The 21,200-nt window shown below is 40.7% G+C and overlaps 2 protein-coding genes across 4 annotated transcripts in view; one reads left to right on the top strand and one right to left on the bottom strand.

Moving 5' to 3' along the window:
• LOC134206831 (BLOC-1-related complex subunit 5) overlaps positions 1–21,200 on the bottom strand; it is a 76,612-nt gene that overhangs the window by 49,113 nt on the left and 6,299 nt on the right. For both annotated transcript variants that reach the window (XM_062682563.1, XM_062682562.1), the window contains exons 2-3: positions 757–1,125; positions 37–341 (exon numbers count right to left, since the gene is read on the bottom strand). In XM_062682563.1, the coding sequence (XP_062538547.1) occupies positions 37–341; positions 757–1,081 (630 nt within the window). In that variant the 5' untranslated portion in view covers positions 1,082–1,125. The remainder of the gene's footprint in view (positions 1–36; positions 342–756; positions 1,126–21,200) is intronic.
• Positions 1,139–21,200, top strand: part of LOC134206829 (uncharacterized) — a 38,639-nt gene continuing 18,577 nt past the window's right edge. For both annotated transcript variants that reach the window (XM_062682560.1, XM_062682559.1), the window contains exon 1: positions 1,139–1,829. In XM_062682560.1, the coding sequence (XP_062538544.1) occupies positions 1,646–1,829 (184 nt within the window). In that variant the 5' untranslated portion in view covers positions 1,139–1,645. The remainder of the gene's footprint in view (positions 1,830–21,200) is intronic.

The raw sequence follows: 21,200 nt of genomic DNA, 5'->3' as shown, positions 1-21,200 counted from the left end.
AGTTGTTGTTGTAGAGGTTTTTCTTAATGGACTCACCTGCAACCGGACGATGTCGTCATCCTTCTCGATTCCAGTCTCTTTGACGGCGGCCGACTTAACCACCACGATATTGTGCGCCCGGGTAGAAGAGGCCGTCGTTGAGGCGGTGGATCCGCTACCACTAGCACCAGATGACGACGTTGTGCTCGAAAAAGATCGCTGCTGCCGGCCGAGGAGCATGGCACTGCCCCCGCCGACGCCACCAACAGAACGCATCGCTTCCTGGCTTCTGCCCACGATGACACTGCTGGGGCGGATTTTGCCCGATTTCGCTTGCTGCTTGTTGCGCAATTTGGGAGAATCTGCGGAGGAAGGTGAGAAATGGCATGGGACCATATTCGTCATTTTTATGATTCAGCCAGCGTTGCTTTTTTTTATTTGGAATGATTTTTTGATTCACTGTCTTGTCGAATGCTCAATTTATGTTTAAAATGTTGAAAAATAGTAAACATGATAAATACAAGAAGACAAAGCACAATAGATAACATAGATTATAGAGTAAGAAGAGAAATTAAGAGAAATATTCTAAAGAAAAGAAGGCAATAAATGTATGCGGAAGGATATAAGAAAAATACAGGTACAGACAAAAAGATTTATAAAAGTAAACCTATAAGGAAGAAGTAGTAGTAGAAAAAAAACCTGACATTTAAATAATGAATTTTACAAACATAATTTAACAAAAGAGCCACAAATTATTTATCATCTCAACGCACATACCTCCAATGGGCTTGTCCGTGTAGGATATGTACGGCAGGTCGGAATCGGAGCACACGCTCATCGGAGGCGAAACCGGTCGCGAATCACAGATATATGCCGACGACGGTGTCCCCGTCGAAGAAGGGCCAGCGTAGTCGCCCAAATTGAGGGCGGATATCTCCGCCACGGCAATGGTGTTTCCTCGCAGCAGTTTGGCTCCGGATGCGGCCGACGATCGCGACGGAGTTGGAGTTGCATTGCTGGATTGCGCCCGCAGGCTTCCACCCCGAACCGTACCACCGGCTTCACCGGCTTGCTGCTGCAGCTGGGACTGTTCGGATCCCATTTTGGTGTTGTTACGTTCTAATATTTAGGAGAAATTATTCTCATCTGAAATGAAAATAAGAAAGGCATGATCATTAGTTGGTGCACGCTAATCGAGACAGCCATTCGTAACGACGCGATCGCGGAGAAACACCCCATTTGGAGAGAAACCATAATCCAGTGAAACAGCAGCAAAAGCAGTATGGCTCATGTAACTAATTAAAACATTGGAGCGTTTAAACTGTAATTATTCAAATCGACCGAACATCCCAATCACCATATAATAGCAATCGAGCAAGCAACTTCTTTCGCTTTAGTCGTTGCTTCAGATCGGACCAACCCGATATCTAGGTAGGTGGGTAGCTAGGTGAGAGTGTTGCCGTTGCATCGTCTTTTCGGCTGCTTCGCGGTTACGGCCTGCTTCAGCTCATAATTGGCAACCGGCGTACCACGCGATGCAGACTGCGATGGTGAAGTGGCGAAGCCTCCTGATACCGAGAGCGTTGTTTTGGGTGTAAAATCTGTCACCAAGGTTAGTTGGTGCTTAGATGTTGACATTGGAAGAATTGCATCTGTCCATGGTGAAATGTGGAAGTTATCTTCACTGGGGCTGATTGTGTCGATGATGTGCTGGGAATTCAACAAGTTGTCCGGCAACAATGATAGAGAAGCTTTACGTGATTATAATGGTGAACTTCTTAAACGCGTTAATGGTGGACGAATTGGACTTCTGGGGAACGTATCCACACAACCTCTGGAGGAGGGAGATGGTAGGTAGAATGAATGATATACAGTGATTCAAAATTTAAATTTTATCATCGATTCGTAGCCATAGAACCAGACACATTATCACAGCAATAATTAAAGCCATTATTGTTTAAAGCAGGTTTATTTCGCAATCATGATGCGTGGATCCAAATCTTAATTCTTTTTCGAATGAAGCAGGTTGTTTTGATAAACAGTGCATTCCCGATGATGTGTTTAGTGTTTCGGTTACCTCCAATCAATTTTTAGATTAAATCTGTGCATATGCACATCTTTTCCTTTTCGTTGACATTAACTACCCCAGTGGCCATAGCCATCTTGTTGTGTCCTAATGCTAATAAGGCACTTATTGGTTTCGAAGCTAAGTTACCTTTTTTATATAGGTAGCATAAGGCTAACAAGATGATATTTTTATATCCAGGAAAGTCAAAACAATTTCCAACCCAAAAATGTTTAGTGAGAATCAAACCAAGTCACCTGATCGATCCACATTGCTCGCTGTGCACCTCGCCTTCTTGTACCCGTCGGATCGTTGTCGAGAACCATTGTGACCGGATTATTGTTTGACATTCTGACTACGTGCCCGGCCCACCGCAGTCTTCCTATTTTGACGGTATGCAACTCGTGGTTCATTCGTCTTCTCTACGTACCGTCCGTCATCTGCACCCTACCATAGACGGTACGCAACACTTTCCTTTCGAAAACTCCAAATGCGCGTTAGTACCGCAACATCGACCAAATCTCGTGTCCGTTTGAGCCAGTTTGCTACGGCCACGGCAGCCCTGGTTCAAACATGGAATAAACCTCTCAGTCATTGGAATGATTAAATTGACCATGGGTGTCTTTAGTGAAGTTTTAATATACATCAATGCCGACATTTTGGTCAATATTCATCATTTTTAGCGATAATCGCATAAAAGTCCCATACGCCAAATTGGCCAAACAGCGTTTTTAAAGTGTGATTTCTTCAGAGAAGTTGCTTGTCAGTTAATTTTGATGAACCTTGGTAAAAATATCAAATTTCCAGAGCCTACTGTGATGATTTATTTGGTTATTTTGAAAAGAAAGACCAAAAAATGAAATTTGATCGGTAATTGTACTTTTTCGACACTTTTACTACTGGATATTATTCAAAATCATAGATATTGGTAAAATACATGATTCGTGGCGGTTATCCAGTTAGAAAAAATGATTTTTGGCGATTAATCGTGGAAAAAAGGCTAATTTATGGTATTTTTCACATATGCCGATTATGCGATGGGGCAGAGACGGGCAGCTGTTTTAATCGGCAATGGACAGAAAAATTTATGCCCTTTCAAACAAACACTTTCCCAAAGACATGATATTCGATGATTTTTTTCAAAATTAATTTTATTGAATGCCAGTACTGATGCTATAAAAAATACCTCCTAATGATTTTCGATTAGTTAGGAGGGTAAAAAATTGTACAACATGGTACGATGAAAAAAATTAAAATTTGCATCGCTTTTGTTTAACATATATTTAAGAACTGATGAAATATTATTATTGCCCCTCTGGAATCGTCATAATCGCATAATCGTCATATGTGAAAAATACCATAAATTAGCCTTTTTTCTACGATTAATGGCCAAAAATCATTTTTTTAACTGGATCAACGCCACGAATCGTGTATTTTACCAATATCTATGATTTTGAATAATATCCAATAGTGAAAGTGTTGAAAAAGTACAATTAATGATCAAATTTTATTTTTTGGTCTTTCTTTTCAAAATAACCAAATAAATCGTCACAGTAGGCTCTGGAAATTTGAAATTTTTAGCAAGGTTCATCCAAATTAAGTGATAAGCAACTTCTCTGAAGAAATCACACTTTAAAAACGCTGTTTGGCCAATTTGGCGTTTGGGACTTTTATGCGATTATCGCTAAAAATGATGAATATTGACCAAAATGTCGGCATTAATGTATATTGAAACTTCGCTGAAGATACCTATGGTAAATTTCATCATTTTAATGGCTGAGAGGTTTATTCCATGTTTGAACCAGGGCTGCCCCAGTGTGGGCGGCGAACTATTCGATCGAAGCGTCTTGCGGAGTCCACAGTACATACGGGGGAAACGCATATTGATATGGCATAATGCCGTTTGCAATAAGGCTGTTTGGCATAACGCCATTTGGCATAACGACTTAAATGTCTAAAGGCCATGGCATAATTTGTTGGGTTCCTCGAGGCCATTTAGCATAACGACCTTTTGGCGTAATGATTATTTGGCATTATCGTTGAAAAGATGTATCAAATACAATGGGCTGTTTGGCACATTGGTACCCCATTTGGCACAAAAATGGTTAATCGTATATATGAATTCCATTTTTACCTGGAATAAGCCAAAAGAGTAGACCCCTTCTTTAAAAGAACGCATTTGCCTGGATAAGGCAAAAGAGTAGATTACTCCTTATTTAAAAGTATGCATTTGCCCGGAGAAAAGCAAAAGAGTAAATGACTCCTTTTTTTAAAGTACACATTTGCCCTGAAAATGGCAAAAGAGTAGATGACTCCTTCTTTGAAAGAACGCATTTGCCCAGAATAAGATAAAAGAATAGATGACTTCTTCTTCAAAAGCACGCATTTGCCCGGAAAAGGCAAAAGAGTAGATGACCGCTTCTTCAAAAATACGCTTTTTTCCGTAAGACGGCAGAAGACTAGATGACCCATTTTTCAAAAGAAGCGTATATGATTTCTTTTCTACGTATACGATCGAAATAAGACAAACGAACTAATGATTCCATATTTTAAAGCAGACGATTTCTCCTTATAACGAGAAAGCATGTATGCATTTGGTTGGGGGTCGTACACATATTACGTAAGCATTTTTCTGGGTTTTTCGACTCCCCCTCCCCCCATGAAAGATTTTTTCATACCAATGATTTTTAAATTTATATGGTGCGTAAGAAAAAGATAGACCTACCATCCCACCATAAGCGCTTACGTAATATGTGTACGGCCCCTTGGAAGAATTCTAATGAGTAGATCATTCCTCCATTCAAAGCACGCATTTACGTTTTCATCATCGGAAGCCCGTTCAGATTTTTTTTATTACCAGACTAAGGCCGGAGTGGCCTGTGCAATACATAAAAGTCTTCTCCATTCGGCTCGGTCCATGGCTGCACTTCGCCAACCACGCAATCTGCGGAGGGTCCGCAAATCGTCCTCCACCTGATCGATCCACCTTGCCCGCTGTGCACCTCGCCTTCTTGTTCCCGTTGGATCGTTGTCGAGGACCATTTTCACCGAATTACTGTACGACATTCTGGCTACGTGCCCGGCCCACCTAGAGATGTCGCAAATTAATCGATTACTTCGATTAATCGTTGTGATAATCGATTACTTCCCAACCATTAATCGATTCAATAATCGACAAGAATTGAGAGTAATCGATTAGTTACTAATCGATTAATCGGGATTTTACGACAACGCTTAGATGTCGATTACTTCGATTAATCGATTCATCGTTGTGATAATCGATTAATTTTGAATCGATTACTACTCAACGATGAATCGATTCAATAATCGTCAAGAATCGAGTGTAATCGATAAGTTACTAATCGATTAATCGAGATTTTACTACACCCCACCATAGATGGTACGCAGCACTTCCCTTTCGAAAACCCCCAGTGCACTTTGGTCCTCCACGAGCATCGTCCAGGTCTCGTGTCCGGAGAGAACTACCGGTCTAATAAGCGATTTGTAGATGACGAATTTCGCGCCAACTCTTCTATGGGGCTGGCAGCACCATCTCATAATCGAATGAAACTTGGTGGGCATAAAGATATGGTATTTCTAAGCCACTGTGCATACTTAGTTTTTCAAAAATAGCCAAGAGTAACATTTGATGAGGACCTAATTTTTTTTTCATTGATTATTTAAAAATCGATATAACTCTAAAATGACAAGACTTACAAAAAAGTGTTGTATGGCGGACTGTCGTGAAATTCCCAAAAGTTTTTTGGAAACATATTGTGGATTTACTTGACCAATGGATTCGAAGGTCGGTTCACTTTGCCTATTTCAAACGTTTCCTTTTCCTGCAAGGTTTGCCAAACTCAATAAATGTTTGGTAGATTACCTTGTTTTTTTGCTCCTTGTCTATCAAAACAGATATCAAAACATCGGAAAAAGAAAGAGAAGTCCGAGGGAAACAGCGAAAAACACGTGGCAGACTTATCAGTTTTGACAGATTTTGACGGGTGTGAAGGTGAAAACGGCCAAGGAGCTAGACCTACTAAGGTGACGCAGTCCGAAAGTTAAATGTCAAAACAACAAAATTGTAGCCATGCTGCTGACGTCACCATTTGTGTTTATATCCAAACGGCTATGGAAATTGTGCGATATAGTAAAGTTTTATTGATTTTCATCATGTTTTGTGTGCAATTTTTCCTAATTAACACCACGTAGCAGTAGTTTTTTACTTGTTGAACCAGTATGCAGTGGATAGCAGTCAAAGTTATGTTCAAAGAGGCGAGAAACATTACAGTTAAATTCAGCATCCACTCCCACGAATCGAGCTAGATGACTTCTCGCGCATTTAAATACATAACAGCTGTGTAAATCTTTTGGGAATATCGGCGTAAAGTCAAAGATTCCGGACCATCGCTATAAATATGCCAGGAGGCATTTTGATTAATCAATTTGATCAATACTGACTGTTATAGTTTGGTTCAACATGGTAAGATTGAATACATAATTTAATCAATCTTTGTTTTAATTGAAAGTAAATTTTGTTTCAAGTTTGGCGATTCCTTCGAAAGCGTTCCAGTGATGGGATGAACCGAGATAAACCGAAATAAAAGTTTTTACTGATAATAAGAAAGGAGTTGGCAAAGCTAATAAAAGATTCCTGAGAAGATAACGTTCAAAGTTTGAGAGGAATACGGTCTCAGAATGCCCTGTCGCGATCAATGTGCTTCAACAACTGCTGCCTTCACGCTGTTAAAGTCAATTCTATAGGAACGAGTTGATACAGAGTTTAAACAATAACCTGAAAATTGTTAGAAGAACTTTCATCTAAGATATCGAGACAGTTCTTAAGAAGACCTCATGAATACTAATTTCTAATCGTTACATGAAGCGAAGCCATATCAAGAGCCATATACTATCTTGGAGAACTGACTCGTTGAAAAAACACCATAAGATGAGACTTCTAGAAACGTCAAGTAATACGTTTATATTAAAAAATAAATAAACTATGTTTGGTCTACGCAAATCACCTGAACAATTGTTTTTTTTTTTCTTAATTAGATGTTTAAAAATATTTATTTGGAAATAAAATAATTACTGTAAATTGAGTTCAATTGGCTTGTCCTGTTTTCATGGCTAGAATGTGCGATAGCTCAAAAAATAATATATTATAGTATATTTCCCATATAAGTTCGTTGCCAGGCGCAATTAGTGACGTCACTACATTTTTGATAACTACTACACATGCATATGCTGGTCTGCGTCACCTTAGTAAGTCTAGCTCATTGGAAAACGGCGATTTCAACGACCGTTCAAGGAGTGACTATTTCGAATGGTCGGGTCCAATAGGGAAATCCACGTACAATATCCAAAAAATAATAAACCGATTTCTACACTGAAAAAAAATAGTTTTAGAAATTAAAATCGATATTACAAAAAACTCATCTTTGAAATCGATGAAATTTCTTCTGCAGATAGGTATTTCAATTATCTAACTTTTCTGGGAATAATGTTCCTGTGGCATATTTAAGGAAAAAAAGTTTTTCTAACAAAAACTTTTTCCATGTTTCCATGAACCATATTGAGAGAAAATTTATTAGCGTGTTTTATGCCTACAGCGCCAAATATAGGTTTAGCAGCCTATCATCAACCAACGACACATTTTGGAAGTATAAAAATTTGTTTAGGAAGCAATTTAGCATAATCTAACATTAATGTGGACCAACATTTGAAAAGGGTTTGTATTTTCTATGACTTTTTGTATCGAAGTAACTTAAAAACAATTGGATTCACAAAAAAAAACAAAAAATTGCATTGATAAAAAGAGTACTTTAGGTCAAAGTTGTACTGTTGGATTTCAAAACGAAAAAACAGTAAATTAGAAAACGTTAACGAAAGCTTTATTATAATATCAGAAGTAATGACCCATGACACAAAAGCTGTCCACTTATTCATTTCAAAATTAATTGACTTTTTGAAACAGTCGATCGATTTTACAAAAATTACTTTTGTGTCTGGTGGAGCTGCAGCACATTATACCAATAAAAAGAGCTTTGCAAGTCTGTGCAGTTTCAGTTTATAACATGACTTAGAAGCAGAATGGCACTTTTTTGCAACATTGCACGGAAAAGGCCCTTGCGATGCTATTGGTGGCACTCTCAAACGAATGGCAAAACGAGCAAGTCTTGCCAAAGATTATGGAAATATTATTAAGACTCTTCGGGAGTTGTACGAATGGGCAGTCACACAAACAGACAAAAATATCACTAAATTACATTTCTGTTATATTCTGCAATACTCAACAATGGCAGAAGAGTTTGATTAACTTTTCAGAAAAGCAAGAACCATAACTGGCACACAAAAGTTTCATTCTTTTATACAAATTGCTCATAATAAAATCCTGGCTAAAAATATTCCAACGCTGATGAAGACCCAAAAGTTTTCAAATTGTTCGAGTAAATTAACAAATTAATGAGCATTCAAATAGAAATAAGAATTAAATGTAGTAACAAATAAAATTGAAGAAAATTCAAAAAAAAAATGAGAAAATATTATTAATATAAAAAAATGCGATAAAGCTATACCAATTTTAATCTGTACATTCATCGATTTATTTTCTCGGTGAACGAAACGCTCTTTTATGTTTCAGATTTTACAGTTTAGCAGAGGTTCCCAAACTTTCGGATATGCGACCCACCTAGCAGAATCCCATATTGCTTGCGACCCACCAGGTACCAAATGCATTGATTTTGTGAAATTAGTTAAAAATGAGTTCGCGTAAATAAATTGCTCATTGTATTTGTCAAAAATTCGTCAATTTTTTGGATTGGATGTGGATTGGATTTGGATGGAATTTGAATTGAATTTGGGTTGGATTTGGATTGGATTTAAAATTTATTCAGATTAGATTTGAATTGGATTTCGATTTGATTAGGATTCGATTTGGATTGGATTTGAATTAGATTTGGATTGAATTTTAAATAGATTTGGATTTGATTTAGTTTGGATTCGAATTGGATTAGGATTGGTTTTGGTTTGAGTTCAGGACTTACATTTGGATTGTATAGGACTTCTTTCTACTTGCCCAAATATCGTTACAAAAAAAAGGCCGTTGACCTCGTCAGGTTTGTTGTTCTTTAATCATCCAATCATTAGTTAAATCCTAAAATAGACCCCATCTCGCGGTCCTTAACCTCTTACCCAGCAACTCCTATCCCTACCTCCCCGCGGTGCTGGCCGGGATACGAGCAACCTTAGGGAAGATTGGGTAACCAACCCGGTGGGAACTATGGTCGTATGCTGACAGGGAAGGGGGGGTTTGCTCCTTCCGGAGGTGCAAATCTTATTGAGCGTCTGTTCTCCATGTCAGGATCGGCTCACAACAGCGTCTGTTCTCCATGTTAGGGGCGGCTGATCATCGTCCGAGTGCCAGCGAGGGACTCTAAGCGAAACTATGCACCATGGTCCACCGGAAATAAGGAGGAATGGTCCTCCGGAAATTTAGGGGGTTTGGTGTCAGGCCCTGCAAGCCAGCCTTTAAAAAATCATAAGCAACGAACAATCAAAAAGAGAGTACGGACCGGAACCATCGGCGAAGACCACTGCGACGAAAAGGGACTAGCGATTGGAAACTCGGTTCGTGGAACTGCAAATCTCTCAACTTCATCGGGAGCACACGCATACTCGCCGATGTGCTCAAGGACCGTGGATTCGGCATCGTAGCGCTGCAGGAGGTTTGTTGGAAGGGATCAATGGTGCGAACGTTTAGAGGTAATCATACCATCTACCAGAGCTGCGGCAACACACACGAGCTGGGAACAGCTTTCATAGTGATGGGCGATATGCAAAGGCGCGTGATCGGGTGGTGGCCGATCAATGAAAGAATGTGCAGGTTGAGGATCAAAGGCCGGTTCTTCAACTTCAGCATAATCAACGTCCATAGCCCACACTCCGGAAGCACTGATGATGATAAGGACGCATTCTACGCGCAGCTGGAACGTGAGTACGACAGCTGCCCAAGCCACGACGTCAAAATCATCATAGGAGATTTGAACGCTCAGGTTGGCCAAGAGGAGGAGTTTAGACCGACTATTGGAAAGTTCAGCGCTCACCGGCTGACAAACGAAAACGGCCTACGACTAATATTGATTTCGCCGCCTCCAAGAATATGGCCATTCGCAGCACCTACTTCCAACACAGCCTCCCGTATCGGTACAGCTGGAGATCACCACTGCAGACAGAATCACAAATCGACCACGTTCTGATTGATGGACGGCACTTCTCCGACATTATCGACGTCAGGACATATCGTGGCGTTAACATCGACTCTGACCACTATCTGGTGATGGTTAAACTGCGCCCAAAACTATCCGTCATCAACAATGTTCGGTACCGACGACCGCCACGGTACGACCTAGAGCTACTGAAGCAACCTGATGTCGCCACTGCATACGCGCAGCATCTTGAGGCAGCGTTGCCGGAAGAGGGTGAGCTCGATGGGGCCCCTCTTGAGGACTGCTGGAATACAGTCAAAGCAGCCATTAACGACGGAGAACAACGTCGGGTATATGGGTCGAAGTCGACGGAACGATTGGTTCGACGAAGAGTGCAGACAGATTCTGGAGGAGAAGGACGCAGGGCGGGCGGTCGCGCTGCAGCAAGGTACCCGGCGGAACGTGGAACGTTATAGACGGAAGTGGAGACAGCAGACCCGCACTTTACAGGAGAAGAAACGCCGCCTGGGAGAAGCGGAGTGCGAGGAGATGGAACAGCTGTGCCGTTCTCAAGATACACGCAAGTTCTATCAGAAGCTCAACGCATCCCGCAAAGACTTCGTGCCGCGAGCCGAAATGTGCCGGGATAAGGATGGGAGCATCTTGACGGACGAACGTGTGGTGATCGAAAGGTGGAAGCAGCACTACGAGGAACATCTGAATGGCGCTGAGAGTACAGGCAGTGAAAGTCAAGGCAGCGGAGGAGATGACTACGCCAGTTCAGCGGACGATGGAAGCCAACCAGCCCCCACCTTGAGGGAAGTTAAGGATGCCATTCAACAGCTTAAGACCAATAAAGCAGCTGGTAAGGATGGTATCGGAGCTGAGCTCATCAAGATGGGCCCGGAAAAGCTGGCCACTTGCCTGCACAAACTGATAGTCAGAACCTGGGAAACCGAACAGCTACCGGAGGAGTGGGAGAAAGGGGTTATATGCCCCATCTACAAGAAAGGCGACAAACTGGAGTGTGAGAACTTTCGAGGGATCACCATCCTTAATGCCGCCTACAAAGTGATATCCCAGATCATCTTCCGTCGTCTGTCACCATTAGTGAACGAGTTCGTGGGAAGTTATCAAGCCGGCTTCGTTGACGGCCGCTCGACAACGGACCAGATCTTTACTGTACGGCAAATCCTTCAAAAATGCCGTGAATACCAGGTCCCAACGCACCATCTGTTCGTTGATTTCAAGGCGGCATACGACAGTATAAACCGCGTAGAGCTATGGAAAATTATGGACGAGAACAGCTTCCCTGGGAAGCTTACCAGACTCAAAGCAACGGTGGATGGTGTGCAAAACTGTGTGAAGATTTCGGGCGAACACTCCAGTTCATTCGAATCGCGCCGGGAACTAAGACAAGGTGATGGACTTTCGTGCCTGTTGTTCAACATTGCGCTAGAAGGTGTCATGCGGAGAGCCGGGTGTAACAGCCGGGGTACGATTTTCAACAGATCCAGCCAATTTATTTGCTTCGCGGATGACATGGACATTGTCGGCCGAACATTTGCAAAGGTGGCAGAACTGTACACCCGCCTGAAACGTGAAGCAACAAAAGTTGGACTGGTGGTGAATGCGTCAAAGACAAAGTACATGCTTGTGGGCGGAACCGAGCGCGACAGGGCCCGCCTGGGAAGCAGTGTTACGATAGACGGGGATACCTTCGAGGTGGTCGAGGAATTCGTCTACCTCGGATCCTTGCTAACGTCTGACAACAACGTTAGTCGTGAAATACGAAGGCGCATCATCTGTGGAAGTCGGGCCTACTACGGGCTCCAGAAGAAACTGCGGTCGAAAAAGATTCGCCACCGCACCAAATGTGTCATGTACAAGACGTTAATAAGACGGTAGTCCTCTACGAACATGAAACATGGACAATGCTCGAGGAGGACTTGCAAGCACTCGGAGTATTCGAGAGACGGGTGCTTAGGACCATCTTTGGCGGTGTGCAAGAAGACGGTGTGTGGCGGCGAAGAATGAACCATGAGCTCGCCCAAATCTACGGCGAACCCAGTATCCAGAAGGTAGCTAAAGCCGGAAGGGTACGATGGGCAGGACATGTTGCAAGAATGCCGGACAGCAACCCTGCAAAGATGGTGTTCGCTTCCGATCCGGCAGGTACGAGACGGCGTGGAGCGCAGCGAGCGAGATGGGCAGACCAGGTGCAGAACGACTTGGCGAGCGTGGGGCGTATCCGAGGATGGAGAGATGCGGCCTCGAACCGTGCATTGTGGCGTCAAATTGTTGATTCAGTGTTATCTGTTTAGATGTTAACTAAATAAATGAAAAATGAACAGTCGGAACACAGTGAAGCTACTATCGTAAACTAGTAATGTAACTCAAGGCCACTAGAGTTAAATTGTACATCCCTACGCTGGCTAGTTGAGTTCTGTAGTCTGAGTGCAAAGTCCTCGCTCAGTCTACTACCACTCTTGAAAGAATTATGCATCCGTTATCGAGCCGACTGCCGTGCAAGACGTGGTTGAAAAAGGTCGGGAATCGACTAGTTAAGGTTTCTTTTAAAATTAGTGGCTCCTGGGATTTTGTGTAACATTATTTTCGCTTTTTATTGTGTGGCTTTCTCAGTCTAATTTAGTTAAAACGATTAGTTTTGTTTTGCCCGACGTTTCGGCCTGTATTCTTGGCCCTTTTCAAGGGTGAAACAGTCTAGCCAGACAAATTTATAATAGTCCATCCAACATCACAATTTTGTAGATCTGGTCATTTGTGTGAAACATTGATATAGAAATCTAGGAAAATATACGCCCTTTTCAAACGTTGGTCCACATTAATGTTAGATTATGCTCAATTGCTTCCTAAACAAATTTGCATACGTCCAAAATGTGTCGTAGGTTAATGATATTCTGCTGAACCTATATTTGGCGCTGTAGGCATAAAACACGCTAATAAATTTTCTCTCAATATGGACATGAAAAAAGTTTCTGTTAGAAAAACTTTTTTTCCTTAAATATGTCACAGGAACATTATTCCCAGGAAAGTTAGATAATTAAAATACCTATCTGCAGAAGAAATTTCATCGATTTCAAAGATGAGGTTATTTTGTAATATAGATTTTAATTTCTAAAACTAATTTTTTTCAGTATAGAAATCGGTTTTTAATTTTTTGGATATTTTTCCAAAAAACTTCTGGGAATTTCACGACAATCCGCCGCGAAATTCGTCAGATAGTCAGTTTGGTACGGCGGCGAACTCTATTCGATCGGAGCTTTTTACGGAGTCCAAAATATGTACGGTTTCCTGCCATGATGCGTCTCCGAATTTCTCTACTGGTATCGTTATCGGCGGTCACCAGTGAGCCCAACTACACGAATTCTTCAACCACTGCGATTCCGTCACCACCGATAGAAACTCGTGGTGGGTGGCTTACATTGAACTCTCTTGACCCTCTTCCTATCATGTACTTCGTCTTCGACGTGTTGATGACTAGTCCAATCCGTTAAGCTTCGCTTTTCAGTCTGATGAAGGCTTCCTCCATCCTCTTAAAGTTACGTGCCATGATATCAATGTCGTCGGCGAAACCAAATAACTGGACGGACTTCGTGAAAATCGTACCACTCGTGTCAATCCCTGCCCTTCGTATTACTCCCTCCAAAGCGATGTTGAATAGCAGACACGAAAAACCATTACATTGTCGTAACCCTCTACGCGTTTCGAAGGGACTCGAGAATGCCCCTGAAACTCGAACTACGCACATCACCCGATCCATCGTCGCCTTGATCAACCGTATCCGTTTATCCGGAAATCCGTTTTCGTGCATTAGCTGCCATAGTTGGTCCCGATCGATTGTATCATATGCGGCTTTGAAGTCGATAAATAGATGATGTATGGGCACGTTGTATTCGCGGCATTTCTGCAATACCTGGCGTACGGAGAACACCTGGTCTGTGGTAGAGCGTTCACCCATAAATCCTGCCTGGTACTGCCTCACGAACTCTCTTGCAGTTGGTGTTAATCGGCGGCATAAAATTTGGGAGAGTACCTTGTAGGCGGCGTTCAGCAATGTGATTGCGCGGTGGTTGCTACAATCAAGCTTATTGCCCTTTTGTAGATGGGACACACGACACCTTCCATCCACTCCTGCGGCAGAACCTCATCCTCCCAAACCTTGGTAATCACCCAGTGCAGCGCTCTACCCAGTGCCTCACCACCACCAGTGTTTAAATAGCTCTGCTGGTAGTTGGTCAACTCCAGGGGCTTTGTTGTTTTTCAGCCGGCCGATCTCCTGGATTTCCTGGAGACTCGAAGCTGGAAGTCGCATGTCCTGCGCGCGTGCTCCTAGGTGTTGTATTAGTGCTAGAGAGCAATAACAATCAGAGAGTATGAAATAGTGAATTGAGAAAAAGGGAATATTCTTGTGAGAGCTCTGAAATAAACTTATCTCAAGTCAGTTTATGTTTGTACGGCACCCAAACTGGACGTGTTTGATTTTATTATCAGTATCACCAATTATTCTTACCAGGCCCTTTTATCCTCGGTCGTTTACCTTGCTCTGTCCGCTTTGTGCTTATTTCAACTGGCGACGAGGAGTAAGTACGTTTTAGCGAAGTCAAAATTGGCGGAAGCAACCGTGTGCACAAATTAAAGTTTCGCTATACAGAGTGAGTTTTGTTTTTATTGTTCCTGGTTTTAGCTGAGAATTATTTTAATTGTTTGGTTTGTATGGTCTACAAAGCAGTTGTTCTTTTATCGGTTTTAAGTATAATTAATGAAACTAAGTGTTAATGCAAGTGAACATTGGAACTAAGTTGTTGCTGTTTCCCAATTCTAGTGTCTTTATTGTACGAATTGTGTAGATTTTTTTAGAGAAAGTACTCAAGTTTTATGTTCCAATTAGTTTGTCCTATTTCATTTTTCACACCATTTTGTTTTTTCTTTTGTCCCAGTGCAGTAACGCTTACCAGCAGATCAGTGGGAGAGTGAGTTACTTCGATCCAATGAGCTAGACTTACTAAGGTGACGCAGACCAGCATATGCATGTGTAGTAGTTATCAAAAATGTAGTGACGTCACTAATTGCGCCTGGCAACGAACTTATATGGGAAATATACTATAATATATTATTTTTTTGAGCTATCGCACATTCTAGCCATGAAAACAGAACAAGCCAATTGAACTCAATTTACAGTAATTATTTTATTTCCAAATAAATATTTTTAAACATCTAATTAAGAAAAAAACAATTGTTCAGGTGATTTGCGTAGACCAAACATAGTTTATTTATTTTTTTAATATAAACGTATTACTTGACGTTTCTAGAAGTCTCATCTTATGGTGTTTTTTCAACGAGTCAGTTCTCCAAGATAGTATATGGCTTCGCTTCATGTAACGATTAGAAATTAGTATTCATGAGGTCTTCTTAAGAACTGTCTCGATATCTTAGATGAAAGTTCTTCTAACAATTTTCAGGTTATTGTTTAAACTCTGTATCAACTCGTTCCTATAGAATTGGCTTTAACAGCGTGAAGGCAGCAGTTGTTGAAGCACATTGATCGCGACAAGGCATTCTGAGACCGTATTCCTCTCAAACGTATTCTTTGAACGTTATCTTCTCAGGAATCTTTTATTAGCTTTGCCAACTCCTTTCTTATTATCAGTAAAAACTTTTATTGCGTTTATTGTTTATCTCGGTTCATCCCATCACTGGAACGCTTTCGAAGGAATCGCCAAACTTGAAACAAAATTTACTTTCAATTAAAACAAAGATTGATTAAATTATGTATTCAATCTTACCATGTTGAACCAAACTATAACAGTCAGTATTGATCAAATTGATTAATCAAAATGCCTCCTGGCATATTTATAGCGATGGTCCGGAATCTTTGACTTTACGCCGATATTCCCAAAAGATTTACACAGCTGTTATGTATTTAAATGCGCGAGAAGTCATCTAGCTCGATTCGTGGGAGTGGATGCTGAATTTAACTGTAATGTTTCTCGCCTCTTTGAACATAACTTTGACTGCTATCCACTGCATACTGGTTCAACAAGTAAAAAACTACTGCTACGTGGTGTTAATTAGGAAAAATTGCACACAAAACATGATGAAAATCAATAAAACTTTACTATATCGCACAATTTCCATAGCCGTTTGGATATAAACACAAATGGTGACGTCAGCAGCATGGCTACAATTTTGTTGTTTTGACATTTAACTTTCGGACTGCGTCACCTTAGTAGGTCTAGCTCCTTGACTTCGATCGCTCACAATAGCCGCTCAGTTTCCTGATCTCACCCAGTGTTGCAGGTGTGAGAAAAGCAACGCTGCTGTAGAGTGAATTCAAGTAGTGAGCTACCCATTTTTGTCAACAACAGTAACATCATAATTGCACAGAATTGAATACTGCAACATAGTGCACGTTTACATTGTTTGCTGCTTTTAATCAATATATGCGGAAGCAGTAGCTGATTTGACCAACTGACTGGTGGAGCAAAGGAAACAAAGTTTGTTTATTTGACGCAACACTCCCGTGTTTAATCTTTGGAGGATATTTTGGATTACGGCAAGGCCAAAAACGGTGGCTGGTTTTGTTGCTGCCGATAGTCGTCAGGTGTAGTACTAGAACACGACAGGTATGTTCACATTTTACTTTCCTTTTTATTAGACATTTGATTGATTGTGACATTTTTTTTTTAAATTTTTACTCAAAAATCATTGAGCAATATTTGATTCCATTATTTTTACCTTGTTTTCTATTTATTTCGATTTTTTTTCAATAAAGCATGTCAGTGACGACGAGTGTTGAGCCTTATTTGCCTAGTTCTATCCCTTTTGCCCAGTATATTGAGCAGCTGGAATATGTTTTTATTAATAACAATGTGCCGGAGGAGCGATATAAGACCTCCTTTTAGCAGTTTGCGGTGTGACGGTTTTTTCTGAAATAAAAAAGTTGTTCCCTGGCCAAGACGTTAAAACTCTAACCTATCAGCAGATTACGGAAGCTCTGAAGAAACGTTTCGACAAATGTGATTCAGAAGTGATCCACAGTTATAAGTTTTGGAGTAGGCGACAGGGAAGACATGAGAAGTCAGAAGATTTTGTGATTGCAGTCAAAGTCTTAGCAGAGCAGTGTGGTTTCGGTACCTTCAAGGATAGAGCGATTCGTGATCTTTTAGTGATAGGCGTTTACAATAGGGATATTCAGAAACGTTTATGCGACGAAGACGACCTGAACGCAGCTAGAGCAGAAAAACTTATACTCAACCATGAAATTTCTAGTAATAGAACAAGTGTGCTGAAAGATGATGATGATCATAACACATCAATAATAGCCCGTTTAGGTAGAAAAGAAGTGCGGTCCCGTTCAAAACAGCGGTATCGCGGCAGGAGTAAAAGTAGTAATCGCAGTGTTTCGTTTTCGCCTAGAGACAAGTTGAGAAGATATGGGGACAGGAAATATGATTCAGATAAACCTTTGTATTATTGTTCATTCTGTAAAAGGAGAGGTCATACGCGTAAATTTTGCTACAAGTTGAATGGCACTGGTAAACATCAAGCAGAGGTTAAGTTTTTGGGTTCCCCGAAGCAGACCGTTTCTAATAATTCCAGTGGGCATTTCAAAAGACCAGAACCTAGTGACGATGAAGATGAAGATCTACCGTGTATGATGATTGCTTCAGTGAATCGTATAAACCAAGCTTGCTTTGTTAAGGTTTCAATTGAGAAACGTTTTATGACGATGGAAATAGACTGTGGCTCGGCAGAAGCTGTTATTTCCGAAGAAAAGTTTGCTAGTAGTTTTAGCCACTGTAAGCTTTTACCCTGCAATAAAAACTGGCAGTAATAGACGGCAAAAGGTTGAACGTTCTAGGGCGAATAAGTGTTTCTGTCCAACTAAAGGGCCATAGACAGCAGCTTTATTTGATTGTGCTGCGGTGTGACGTCGATTTCGTACCACTGATGGGCCGTACTTGGTTGACTGCTTCTATGCTGGTTGGAGGAATATGTTCTCGAATCCTGGTGTCCAAGACGAGAGTATTCACAAGCTCAAAGAGGAAAATTTTATTGATGAGTTGAAAAGTAAGTTTTCAACATCTTTTGACAGGGATTTTTCAACTCCAATAGTAGGTTATGAAGGAGATCTTGTATTGAAGGATGATAAGCCTATCTTTAAAAAAGCTTATGGAGTGCCTTTTTGAGGTTGCGAGAAAAGGTCATTGAACATTTGGATTCTTTAGAGAGAGATGGGGTAATCACTGCAATAGAAACCAGTGAATGGGCATCACCAGTAGTAATTGTAATAAAAAAAGATCAAAATATCCGTTTGGTAATTGATTGCAAGGTTTCCATCAATAAAGTGATAATTCCCAATACATACCCATTGCCTGTGCCACAGGACCTTTTTGCCTCTCTTTCAGGATCAAAAGTTTTTTGTTCACTTGATTTAGCTGGTGCTTATACGCAGCTTTTATTGTCGCAATCCTCAAGGAAGTTTATGGTAATAAATACCATAAAAGGCTTATATATTTACAACCGTTTACCCCAAGGAGCATCGTCCAGCGCGTCCATATTCCAAAGAATTATGGACCAAGTTCTTCACGGCCTGGAAAACGTGTCTTGTTATTTAGACGATGTTTTAATTTCTGGAATAAATTTGGAAGATTGTCAACAAAAACTATATTTAGTGCTTGAAAGACTGGCTAAAGCCAATATAAAAGTAAACCTAAAAAAGTGCAGATTTTTCGTGACAGAATTACCATATTTAGGACACGTTTTGACGGAAAAGGGTTTAAAGCCATGTCCGCAAAAAATTGAGACCATTCGCGAGGCAAAAGCTCCTCAAAATGTATCCGAGCTTAAAAGCTTTCTTAGGATTACTGAACTATTACTCCAAATTTATTCCGAACCTTTCGTCTCGTATCCAGTGTCTTTACGGTTTGATGAAGAAGAACGTTAAATTTAATTGGACAAATGAGTGTCAAGATACCTTCAACGATTGTAAAAAATTTCTTCTTCGACCATGTTTACTGGAATATTTTGACTCCACGAAACCAATTGTAGTTACTACAGATGCGTCCAGCTACGGATTGGGAGGAGTTATGTCACATATCGTGAATGGAGAAAAGCGTCCTGTTTGTTTCACTTCTTTTAGCCTAAATGATGCACAGAAAAAATACCCAATTTTGCATTTAGAGGCTTTGGCGGTTGTATGTGCTGTAAAAAAATTTCATAAATTTCTTTTCGGGATGAAGTTTACAATTTATACGGACCATAAACCTTTGATCGGGATCTTTGGGAAAGAAGGTAAAAATCAAATTTCAGTAACACGACTACAACGTTATATTATCGAATTATCAGTGTATGATTACGATATAATTTACCGACCATCATCAAGACTGGCAAATGCTGATTTTTGCTCCCGATTTCCACTTGAACAACCTGTGCCGAAAACTTTAGACCGAGAGTATGTTAAAAGCCTGAATTTTACAGAAAATTTTCCTCTCGATTACAAGGAGATAGCTAAGGAAACGAAACAGGACGATTTCTTAAATAAGATCACATCATACCTTACGAACGGTTGGCCAACTCGCTTTGATAGAAGATTCCGAGACGTATATTCCCATCACCAAGAGCTTGAGAAGGTCGATGGATGTGTATTGTATCAAGATCGCGTTATTATCCCCGTGAGTCTAATTCCGAAGGTTATGAAGTTGCTCCATAGAAACCATACTGGTATAAGTAAAATCAAACAATTAGCCCGTAAAACAGTGTATTGGTTTGGAATGAATAAAGACCTGGAGGAATACGTTAGATCTTGTCAAATATGCATCCAAATGACTCCGATTCCAAAATCAGCCGCTTATTCAAAGTGGGTTCCAACAAATAAGCCGTTTAGCAGAGTGCATGCAGATTTTTTTCATCTAGATCAAAAAAGTGGATTGAATTGGAATACATGAAAACAAATACGGACTGTAAAAACATCATCAAAATTTTCCTGAATGTTTTTGCCAGATATGGGTTACCGGATGTTCTTGTAACAGATGGTGGGCCCCCTTTTAACTCCAAGGATTTCGTTTCATTTTTTGAAAAGCAAGGGGTAAATGTGATGAAAAGCCCCCCTTATCACCCTGAAAGTAATGGGCAAGCTGAGCGCATGGTACGTTTAGTGAAGGACGTTTTTAAGAAATTCATTTTAGATCCAGAGATGCACAGATTGGAGACCGACTTGCAGGTGTCTTACTTTCTATTTAACTATAGAAACACTTGTTTAGAAGATGACGGGCGCTTCCCATCCGAAAGACTTCTGTCATATAAGCCTAAAACGCTATTGGACTTGATTAATCCCAAGTCAAATTTTAAGCATAATTTAGAATCAATGCATGATGATTTAACACCAGTCGTTTCTACTCCTAACGACAATTTCAACGATCACTTTGTTGAACTTAAGTGCGGTGACCTGATCTACTACAAAAACTCTAACAAAAGCGACATGAGACGATGGTTGCCCGCAACTTATCTTAAACGAATTTCCGCGACTATTTTCCAGATTTCACTTGGCGGCAGGATGATTACAGCACACAAGAGACAGCTAAAGATTTATGTGGATTCTGGCCGAATAACTAGGCCAAATTTTGTTTTCCGTAAGGAAGGTGGCCATAGTAACCCGAAGAAGCGAAGAAGAGAAGATGACGCTGACGACGCTGAAAGCATATCAGACCATGAGCCAGATTTCTACGGGTTTCCGGCAGATTCGTTCATTTTCGGGGAAGAATTCACGATCGGAAATCAGCTGTTTGATAATGAAGAAACTCAGATGTCGAAACCGTTGAGAAGATCGAAAAGAAACGCGAAGAAGATACGCCAAGAAGGTTTTAAATATTATTAGCTTAAATTTGAAATAATGAAATGAGTTAGTGTTTTAGCATATTCGAGAG

This window comes from Armigeres subalbatus, chromosome 1, assembly GCF_024139115.2.
Source record: "Armigeres subalbatus isolate Guangzhou_Male chromosome 1, GZ_Asu_2, whole genome shotgun sequence".
Lineage (NCBI taxonomy): Eukaryota > Metazoa > Arthropoda > Insecta > Diptera > Culicidae > Armigeres > Armigeres subalbatus.
This window is presented reverse-complemented; position numbering and strand designations above follow the sequence as displayed.